Source organism: Camellia sinensis, chromosome 1 (genome assembly GCF_055761805.1).
Source record: "Camellia sinensis isolate YWXY chromosome 1, ASM5576180v1, whole genome shotgun sequence".
Lineage (NCBI taxonomy): Eukaryota > Viridiplantae > Streptophyta > Magnoliopsida > Ericales > Theaceae > Camellia > Camellia sinensis.
In genome coordinates, this window is record NC_138961.1 from 21804636 (window position 1) to 21816650 (window position 12015).

The 12015-nt window shown below is 37.0% G+C and overlaps 1 protein-coding gene across 1 annotated transcript; it reads right to left on the reverse strand.

The window, feature by feature from the left end:
* Positions 1-8593: 8593 nt before the first annotated feature.
* On the reverse strand, positions 8594-11479 carry LOC145822710 (uncharacterized). The gene is made up of 4 exons (XM_082920513.1): positions 11332-11479; positions 11152-11286; positions 9621-10734; positions 8594-8747 (listed from the first exon to the last, which is right to left on the reverse strand). Exons 1-4 carry the CDS (start codon positions 11477-11479, stop codon positions 8594-8596), a joined length of 1551 nt encoding a protein of 516 aa, XP_082776639.1.
* Between the last annotated feature and the right edge of the window lie 536 nt (positions 11480-12015).

The following is a 12015-nucleotide window of genomic DNA, read 5'->3' on the forward strand; positions in this document are numbered from 1 at the left end:
TCATTGTTTGCCCCTTGATTCAAAATGCTCTTAACCTGAGCGATAAAAGTGTTATCCATAGTCTTTGCAACAACTTCGAGCACTTACTGCTTGTTCAACCCTTTGACCTTCAAAGTCTCAATAGCCCACCGAAGATGTGCATAGGGACCCATACTTGTCTCGGCCTTGTTCTTGCCACTTGTTTCAGCTTGGCTAAGGGATTGGGTGTCTACATCGAAGCGAGACCTATTTGTTGTTGATTTGTCGTCACCTAGACTTAAGATAACTTCGAGTTGGCCTTTTTCAACTGCAGCTCACCCCAAGATTGGAGAGCTTTGTGATGGGATCGAAACCCCAAATGTTAAATCTGCCATCGTCCCTTGAAGGTCTTCAATCATTCCCAACATCTCAGCAGTAATGGGTTCGGTCTTTTGGCGCTCTTGGCGTACCCGAACTGGATTGGGTGCATTCATCATGGACAAATCAGTACTTTCTAGAACGAACACCTCAGGCTTAGGTAAATGGGCTGGGGTGATGCATATGCTAGGGTTAAAGATAAGAAGTAGTGTATGGATGGGGTTAAGGTGAGGAGGAGATACTTGGTCATGGATGGGAAATAGGTTGGTGGTAACATTGGGGTCTTGAGGTGGAGCTATCGTCTGGTTGTTGATAAGATTCTGAACCTCATGACGAAGGCGATAGCAACGATCGGTGCCATGACTGCGTTGCTGATGATACGCACAGTATTTGTTGGGGTTATGTCTGGTAAGGAGTGGGTTAGGAAGAGGCTGGGGATCAAGGGCTTTGAGATACCTTTTTCCTATCAGGACTTTTAGTATGCTGGTTAGGCTTATATAAAAGGGGGTGAAAGTTCTGCCTTGAGCTCGGGTTGGGCTGGTTATTTGTGGGTTTGATTTGGAAAAAGGATCGGCAATGGCGGCTGTATTGATTTCAGTAGGTTTGGGAATAGTACTCCCAAAAAACACTCTTCTTGTTGGTTCACTTGTTCTGGAAATAATCCCTTTGTTGAATGCACTCTCAATCTGAACCCCTAATTCATGCAAATTTTTGAAAGTGAACAGTGGAGCGACTATTAACTTCTGTAACATTTTAGGCTTAAGGTTCTGCACCACTATCTTCACTTGGTCCCTCTCAGAAGGCCGATCTTTCATTTATGCTGCCTTTGCTCTCCATCTTGCAACAAATTCCACAAAAGGTTCTTCAGGATTCTGGTGGGTTGTTTCAAGCTCTTGGGTAGTCATTTCAATTTGGGTATTGTAAGAATACTGATTGACAAACGCCTCAGCCAATTCTTCCCAGTTCTGCTTCAATTTATCCTCTAACTTGGCGTACCAAGTGGCTGCTATACCCGACAGGGTTCTTCCATATAGAGAGAGTTTCTGAGGCTTAGTCAGACCCATTGGTTTCAAAACGTCTAAGAAAATTCGGATATGTACCATAGGATCTCCAGACTGGTCAAAACGGTTAATGTGTGGCATTTTGAATATATCTGGGAGCCTTACGGCAGCTTCGGTGTACCCATCCTTAATATCGGGAATGGAGTTAAATCCCTGTGCCTTTTGAATTGCTTCTTAAGGTTAACAATTGTTAACAAGGTCGGGTTGAGATCATTAATATCAAGGGGATAAAGCCCCTCATTAGGCTGCACCAGGGGTCTAAAAACTCGAGCTTGAGCCAACCTTTCTTAGAGATCCAGACCTTGTAAATCTTCAGCTGGCGGAGGTGGGTCAAAGTTCGGCTGGGGGCCCAGGACTGGATGTGTAGTAGATGCCCCAAATGGGCGTTGCATTTCAGCATTGGTCTTATCCTACATTGCAATTCCCTTGCTTAACGCTGTTATCATGGCCACAACTTCTTCTGGACTGTGTGTCATCACGAGCCTACTGAGTTGGTAATCGGGGAAATAGATGGGTGTAAGCTGAGAGTTGACTAACAAGGATTTCGACCCGGCTATACTTTGATGTATCTGAACTGGATGAATGTAGACGAGTTTGATTGGATTAGGCTTTTCAGAATGGGTTTTTTGGTATTGGATGGATCTTTTCTAAGTTAGCCTTTTGCAGATCAGATAGACTGGACCTTTGCTGAGTGGGTTTTTTCTAAGATTGGATGGACTGTGATGGGTTAAGGTGGGTACTGCTCCTTCTTTAGCTTAGACAAACCTAGCATTAGAAATGAATGCCTCATCAGATTAGGATACTAGGTATGCCAGTCAAAGCAAAGCAAGATACAATTTTTGGCCCTGGTTTTGGTCTTGCTAAAAATTCACCCATATCAAACACAAACCCCTAGATTTCGACCCAAATTCTAATTCTGATATGATCCTCAAGTTTTGAAAAGGAATCGCCTCAAGATTAAGATTTTCCCAGGATTACATCACACATTTCGAAAGTTTTCACATTTTGCACAAAAGCATTCAAAACACCCCTATGAGAGGTTTAGGGTTTCCTTGTCCTAGCTTTAGAGTGATCTACAACTTTACTTCTCAAACAAGCGGAATCACATCATCCTGCATATGGGAGAGTATCCTGTCCTAAATTGGAACAGTCACTATAGCTTTACTATTTGCAGTTTAGGTCAAATGGTCAAAACAGAGGTACCTTAGTAAGATTACCTAATATACCTCTCACACCTAACACCGAGAAGTGAAAGGAGGATCAAACGGTACAGCGGTAATCCAGATCCAAGGGTAGTGTTCCCAATATGGCAGAGCCCACGACCAGTTAGCCTTTTGGCAAACCTTTGGACAAGCCTCTGGCAAACCGTCCAGAAATAACAGATGGCAAACATAGTGACTTAAGTGCACCAATGCAAATGCAATGTAAAGAACATATAAGTGTAAATAAAATTTTGCATCATAAAGTTCAAGTCAAGTTCTCTAATTTCTCCAGTGGAGTCGTCAGAAACTGTAGTTCGACTTTTCGTGCTCTTTTCGAATACGATAGCCCTACAGTTCGGACTCTCATGGTTTTGAATATGATTCTATAAGTGCAATGTGAAATAAATAAACACAAATGAGTCCAAATCCAACAATTCTTTTGAAAAATCAATTTTGAATCAAAATGCCAAAAATAGACTGCTTTGCCAGATACAGAGTCACCACCTAAATTTTTTGAGAAATTTAGAAAACTCATGACTCGTGCCAAAGGCCACGCGTCTGTCATCACCAAGATTGTCTTGGCTCGGGAACTTAAGTACAAGAGGGGGAACGTCATGAATTGAGCACCCCACTCGCCCGATCAAAGATCGGCCTCTACTAATCATGATGTGATTCTTATCTACATTATATGCTCTTTTCCGATTATTAGACTAACTTTACTATGTGTTGCACATAAGTATAGACCAATTTGCAAAATTGGAACACTTTGATTTCATGTACGTTTTTGAAAATTGTTTCGAATATGTACTACTTGAAAAAGTGATCTCATATGCATATTTGATCAAATTATCCCAATTTAAGCAATTAGCTTTCATCCACAGACATTCGAGAGTTATATGAATTAAGAACTTAGCCTCATGATAATCATGCTCGACATGGCAACAATCACACTCATGCGATATGTTAAACTAGTAAAGCTTACCTCAATTCCCGAGGCAAGCCAAAAGAGAGAAAATAGTTAGAAAATGCATGATCCTAACTAATGCAATATGTCTAATGCAACACATGTAATATGAAATTAGAGGTCTGGCTACAAGCATAGCATATGAATCAATTTGATAGCATGCAGTTTTGAGCATGTTTTCAAAGAACTAATAACTAACAATGCGAGTTAGAATGATACGCTGGGCCTAATGCATGCAAGACAATGAATGCAAGTCATGAGAAATGCTAAACAAAATGGGATGCTCTAAACTATCTCATCATAAGCATGTAAATAAAAGGGAGAAAGACGTGGGGTTGAAAGACATACACATTATTACAAGTTTGTCCTCACGTAGGAGGGTCCGAATAAATGGACTAGCTAATTAATTACCTAATTAACTAACTATTACAATACCCAAAATAAATTAGTTACACAAAGTAATTAACTAATTTACTAATTACTACAACACTACAAATTAACTAACTATTCTAGCTAATTAATTAAATGTAACACATAACTAGCTATTCTAGCTAATTATTACAATACCAATTTAGGGAATTGAAATTAACTAATTAATTACAAATACACCATTCAGTGGGTCTCGAGGATCAATGAAAGGACTTATGCATGCAAGCTGATTTTCCACTAAAAAATGCCTCTGTTTTGTTGCCAAAAGAGTTCTATTTTGCAGTCAGAAAATTGTACTATTTTGCCCTAGCCTCTACTCTGTTTTGTAAATAAAAAGGTACTACTTGGTGGAGAAAAGTGGCCGACAGGCTAGAAATGGTGGCCGGCCGCCCACTAATAGTGGTTTGCTGCCCAAAAATGTGTTGGGTTTCTTCTGCTGCAACAGAGCACAAATAGAGCATCCTTAGGGGATGTTTGTCCATCCTACCCTTCCTTATCATCAAACAGCTCAAAGAAGTGGTAGTGTAACAACCCAAAAATTTAAGTTGTCCCTTAAATTTTATATTAGTATTATTTAATAAATGATTTCAAAAAAATAATTTTAACTTTATATTATTATTCGATATTATTTTCTGAGTATTATGGTATTTTTATTATATTTTTCTCTATATTTTTTCTGGACAAAAATACACTGAAACATAACATTTTTTGCACAAAAAGGATGCGTGCCCCCAATTCTCTAACTGCCTATGCTTCTCTCCTCTATATATATAGATATTGGCCTTGTGCCTCATCATCAGCTCCCAAACTCTTTAATTCTCTCTCTCTCTCTCTCTCTCTCTCTCCTCTCTAGTTTTCTTTTATTTATAAAACTTTGAGTTTAGTTTGAAATATTTAGTGGGTCATAGTGAGCGAAAAGTAAAAGTTGGAATTAATTTTAAGGTGAGTTATATTATACCTTTAGTCACCATCATATATTTTACGTATGTTCTGAGTTACCATAATTTATTTTACACAATTTGTGTTTTATAAATTATATAATAAAGAAAACCCATGGATATAACTGTTTATTAAAATGTGTTTTGAGTAATTATTTTATAAGTACCACCACGAAGGTCCGTTGCATTAAATAACCATTGGCCTTTTGATTAATCACTTTGTGACTCTCTGTCTGTTATGGATCCACTAACACTCTGATTTCTGGTATGGAGAAAAGTGCTACTCAAAGCTAAGTGCTACACTATTGTGGGAGCTACTTCTAGAGTTCGTACGAGCCACCTCTTGAGTCCATACATTTGTTCTGTTCTGTACCGTGGTTATGATTTCTGGTGTGGAACAAAGTGCTGTACGAAGTTAAGTGCAACACTATGGTAGGAGCCACCTCTAGAGTTAGTATGAGCCACCTCTTAAGTCCATACAGGATTCTGTTCCGTTCTGTACCGTGGTTATGATTATCTTATTTATATGATTTTTGTATTATATGTCAAATGATTTTTGTATTATATATTCTGTATTTTAATATCAAGTTTTGTTTAGTTAATAATTATCAATGGTGAATTTTATGCCCTTATGCTCTTAGTATAATATTCCTCACTCTGCCATGTACATAGCTGTTTACTAATTTTCAAGAAATAATGCAATTCAGAAATAACTTTTGGAGAGTCTTAGACACGAGACTGCGGAATAGACACACACAACACTTTTATGATATTTATAATTCTATTCTTTATATGTAAATATCAGCCTTTTTGGTCAATAAATTTTGTTATAAAATTAGAAGCTCCAATGATTATTTTGATACCCTCACTTAAATATTTTTTTTCCGCTCACGTTTAGTAATTTATTTAAGAATTGGCCGAAGGTAACTTTAGTTACTGGCTATCACGATGCTTAACCATTGGGTATGGAGAACGGGTCGTGATAGGTAGGCTTGATTCGCAAGCAATCAATCGGTGCAAATTCATTACATGAAGACTTATGAACCAAGGGATACAATTTCAATAAATGTGTAATGAAAGACTCACAAACCTCCTCCCTATCATGATTTGATCAAGGGAAGCGGTTGACCTTGGAAACTTGAACCACTTCATCACTAACAAGTATGAAATGACTCAAGTCTCCATGTGTTCACTTAACATCCGATTGAACACCAAATTATTTTATTATCTTGGTCCATTTTAATCCCAATTTTATGCCTAAACCACTAAGCCTACGAGGACTATTACACTACAAGCATACTATACAAAGCATGAATGAAGCTAACTCCTAAAAACAATCCTAATTTATACTAAAACTAGTGTATGCCTGTGCCTAAAGGCACGATGTAAATAATATTGAGATTAAAATGTAGTTGTAATTTGTACGTATCATATTAAAATTTGTAGAGTTTGTAGCATCTGATAAAAGTTCAAGTCAGCACTTCTACCATTAGTTTGTGGCTAACACCTAATACATTGGTGAGTGTCATAGTACCCCGAACCACAAATATCTGATTGAAATAATATAATACACAGAACATAAATACCATAACCTCACAAATAGTAGTCTTTAGAAATTGTTTACAAATTAAGATATGGAAATCAAATATTTTGAAATAATTTTCCAATCAAGATACGGAAAGCATTGAAAAACTAAATGCATCATATCATGAAGAAAAAATCAACTCTATGCCATAGCATCCCAACAATATAGCAATACATTTTTCATAAATCCGCTTACGAAAAACCACATAAATGGTAAAAAAAAATAATTCCTACCACTCATCTGGTTTGTCAAATTAATGTGAAAATCATCAATAACATCAACTATAGAATACAAATTGTTGCTTTACAAAATAGTCAAATTAAAAAGATTTTAAAGTCATCTAATAGCCATCAAGTATTGCTAGTATCAATACTTGAAAGAAAATGTATAGTAAGAAGAGTAAATTAAACAAGAAAAATTATAAATAGGTGATAACTTCACAAAATATTTAAAAACTCATTGATTTGTAATTTTCTCAATGAAATAAGAAGATGAGTAAAGAGAGCCCATATAACAGTTTGGTGCAAATCTCCATCATCCTATGAAAATAAAAGAGAACACAGTTTTATACAAAAATGGGGAAAAAAAAGTTTATACAAAGTAGTGACAACTGACATGTCCAAAGTAATAACTCAATTGTAATAAACTGATTCAAAATAAAAGATCAAGTCAGCACTCTTAAATCAAACTTAGCTATACTGGAAATGCAAAAATATAAGGGAATAAAATGCTTCACAAAAATATTTGAAATGCAACAAAGTCCACATAGGGGGAAAGCTTTACAAAAAGTGGGTCATAGCTATCGTTTGCTTTACAAAATGTATATACTTTACAAAAATATGTGTTTGATAATGTCTTCAAATTTGTTCTTTCCCACAATTCTTACGAACGCCTCATCAATTTCTGAAAGGTCTTCATAACAAAACTTTAGGGTAAACAATATTTGTAGTGGAATCTGGCTCATCATTGGGGAGGAGGATACTTATACGATCGAAAGATGTGCATCTGGATAATGCCACGTATAGTTGCCCATGACTAAAAATAGGTGTACGCAAATCAACCCCAACAAATTTCACAGATTGTCCTTGAGATTTATTAATGGTCAAGGCGTATGCCAATCGAACTGGAAATTGACGTCTTGTCATTTGGAAAGGCATTTCTACAGAAGATGGAGTCAATGATATCCTTGGTATAAATGCCAAATTGCCAAACTTCTCTCTAGTTAAGATTCAAGCTTCAATTATGCGAGTGTCGCACCGTGATACCATTAATATTGTGCCATTACATAGCCCATCTTTCGGTGCGTTTCTTAATAACATTATAGGACAACCTGCTTTCAACTCTCCCTTAAAAGCTGGTAGCCCAAGAGGATCCAATGAATTTAAAAACTCATTAGGATATCTGTTTGTAATGGAAGGATCAATTTCATCATCTTCAGCTATCTTATCTGCAGCAAGATACGTATATGTATTCCTCGGTAAAATATTCAATGCAGCAATATTGATAGCATTGACATCATCATTTCATGTAGAAAGAATTGTACGTTCTGTTAAGAATGATGGGGTTGATGTATCTGCCACATCCAATTGTAGATAACCTGTTGAGAGTAATTCCTTTAGATCCTGGCATTTGTGTATTGTTGATGGAATTTTAATGATTTCTTTCGGATTGGTTCCAACCTAATAAATAAAATAAAAGAAATTAAAAAAAAATCGTGTAATCAAAGTATCCTCAAATGATATAATCAAAGTTCGAATGAGTATTACCTCCATCAAGAATTTTGCAAAAATAGCATTTCCAAGGTTTGAATGATTCAAGCGCATATTCAAATGTAAAGATAAAACATGTAGATCCTTCCACAAAACAGAGTGTCTCAATGATGCATTCACAATTTGCTCGCGAACTCCTTTGGTTATAACTGGTAAGATTTGTCAAAAGCCTCCACCAAGAACAACAGTGATACCCCCAAATGGCTTTTCACAATCACAAATATCTCGAAGTGTGCGATCAACCGCCTCAACACAATGTCTATGTTGCATAGGAACTTCATCCCAAATTATGAGTTTTATTTTTCTAAACTATTCAGCCTGTAATGATTGCTTGTTAAACCCACAAACTGAATTTTCCAAGACATCTAATGGAATGTAAAATGTTGAATGTGCAGTGCGACCTCCTACTAATAGCAATGATGCAATTCCAGATGAAGCCACAGTAACAACAATATGGCCAAGGCTGCAACATTTTAATGCAATCGTATGTACAAAAATGTTTTCCCTGTTCCGGTACCCCCATTCAAAAAGAAAATAGTCCCTTTACTTTGAAAGACTGAAGAAGTGATTGCGTTATAAGCAGTTCGTTGTCCATTATTGAGGTGATCAATAGTAATTTGCACATCTGTCTGTTGTGCCTCATTTTGTAGTTGTTGATGTTTGAATATCAATCGGTTACCAACTGTTGCACTCTAATTTGCTGTAGGTTGTGACATGGGCGGGAAGTCAATTAAACTCTTTCCTGATTCTTGAAGCATTTGATTCAAAAGATACAAACCATAATCTTCAATTTGAGCCTCAGTTGGGTTAGAAATGGCAAATAATGTACGAAGCTTATGTGCAAGATCATCACAGATATGCATTGAAAATTGATTCCATAACGCATGTGGTTGCAGTGGAAAACATTGGGTCAGAATAATACAAAACAGTCTCCTCAATTGATATCTGGTTTTCATAACTGCAGCCTCTTTCAGGCACTGTATCCATTCTTCATCATCTTCTAAGAGTCCTCTTACAACACATGCTGATTTAAACGTCCCATCCAAAACATTGTTAACTGTACGTAAACATTGAAACGATCTTGGCCCTTTGATAACAGTCAACAACAAATGCAGATAAAATTTTTCAACACAGTTAGGGCTAGCAAAGTACATTCTACCAATTGCATATCCATGTTCTCTTGGTTTCCATCTATGTTCTGACTTAAGCCAAACAAAATGTTGCGGAAATTCTTGGTAAGTGAATTGACATTCATTTTCATTGGAAGCACAATAATAAAAAAAAACCAGTAAGAGTCGATTTTTGTTGCGCAACTCTAGAAATAATCATTTCCAACGAGTCATTAGGAATGAAAAGAACACGATGCATTCCAGGTAGATGAAGTGCCAAGCAAACAACTGTTGGCATCTCTGCATGCAAATGATGACCGAATATTCGCCAAGCAGCTTCTGGTGGTCCAATATACCTCGCATCAAGACATTGTTGGATCTCATTAATCAATCCCAAAACCATTGTTGTGCGATCATAACCCTTGTAAATATACTTATGTATATACTTAACACATCTCACTCCAGCACAAACTTCTACATTTATATGACAGTTGAACCGTTTAGAAAGATATGCATTGTATGGTACCACATCCCTGTTATCAACTTCCTGTCCTCTCACAGTATATACTTGACCACTATTGCGACGACGATAGATTGGATATCCATCTTGGTCCATAGTTGTTGATTCTGCAAAGGCTCGAGGGTATTTCTTAGTACATCTACCATTTTCCGTACATGGTGCTTGGGGATTTCGAGCACTACATGGTCCATGTACCATGCAACACTTGGCAGTTTCAAAAAGTGGAGGATCATCTTTTGGATCTAGAAATTCTGCACAAACTAATTTGTCTACTTGAGCACATGTTCGAATTTTGTCTGGACCTTTAAGAAAGAGAAGCACATGCATATGTGGTAGGCCTCGTTTTTGGAATTCAATTGTAAAAACATGTGCAACTTTATTACCGAACACTTTGTTTGTCTCTATCTCCTTCATCAAACACTTTCTTTTTAGCTCAAAAACACAGGCAATCAAATCAGGACGATCAATAGCTTTTTGGTGTGGTAATAATGTTGAAGTAGTTTCTGGCCAATTGGGATTTGCAGTCATGGTGAGAAAAATATCTGGGTGCTGGTTGTATCGCATGATAGCCATTGAATCTTGAAAGATTTCAAACATATGTCTAGGACTACCAGTAAATGAAGATGGCAAAATAAACCTTTGACCAATTTGATTAGGTCGCAAGTCATCTGGATCAATATCGCTTAAATCTTGGTAAAGTTCAGCCCGAATTTTTTTTTTATTAAGTTTGTAGTACGTCAACCGATTTTGCTCAGTTGCAACCCAAGCATCTACCAAAAACTCTTGGAATAGTTTTCCACCTCTCAAAATTATTGAATACTCTGTAGGTCACTCAAACAAACGATAACTATAAAAACCCATTTGAGTAAGTCGATCAGTTAAAGGCTGATCATGTTTAACGTCCTACAATTTCAACTCAGGTTCCTATCCGAGCTCAGCATACGGGAATAATAAAACATAATGCAATGGCAAATACGCTGGGTGACATTCCTTAATTTGCATCAGTTCATTATTTCCCTGTAGATGTAAAACAACATCTCTCATTCCAGTAACCTCGGTTCCATCACCTGGTATTACAATTGCAATCTCATCAGCAGTTGGTAGGTTATACCGTCGTCGGTCTGTTGCTGAACTGTAGTGAAGATGAACAGGTAGATTTTGTCCAGTGAAGGCTAATTAATTTAAAATTGCATGAGCCTGGCGAAATTTGTCTACAAATGCATTAACTTGCAACAAACTATCTTGAATAGTTTTGAGAACATCCCTTCGTAAGTGAGGATTTCTACGATTTCGAACTTCTAAAGCTGAATTAGGATCATAAATGCACAACTGAGCATAAGTCGCATCCTGACCTGGCTGTGGTAGAAGTGATCCTGTTCGATGTCACAATTCCCCATAGATAATAAATGGTTTTGGACCGCTTCCCCTTAGTACTCTTGGATCCAATGTAGCACCAAGACTTGTAAAAGCATTGGCTGCATTGTATACTCGAGTATAAAGTCGAAACGATCTTGCTTGATCATCATTCCCATCATATAATGCTTGAAGCGGTGGAGGAGGTGTCATACGCAAAGGTAGCCTAGTCTTTCCTTTTCAACAGCAAGTTCCAAATAGGGAACGCTTTCGAGATGATTGTGCTAATTTTTCGTCCATCTAATGTAAGGCTGAACAGTAAAGACATAACATATCCATCTTACCGAGAGAATGACGACATGAATTCATGTGTGATAGTATTAATCGCAGTACTTATAGTCATATCTTCTAATTCATCATCTGCACATAGATCCTCTTGAAGAAATGTGACTGTAGAATTAGGCCTACAACTATTTGTTGTGCATAAATTAAAATTTATACACATGTAAAAGTAAGAGTATTATTTAAAGAATTAAACATGTTTTACCAATTCCGAGCTAAAGATGTACTTTCCATAGAGAACGAACATGTGGATGCATGTGTAACCATTGTTCATTTTTGTGCCAACGAAGTATCCGCAAGTGTCTTTGTACCCTGTTCTAGGCAAGCGTGACTACAACGACTCAGTGTTAATGAAGGAAAGTCTTTAACATATGCTCCTAATCTCTCTCATTCCTGTCGCAAGCGTT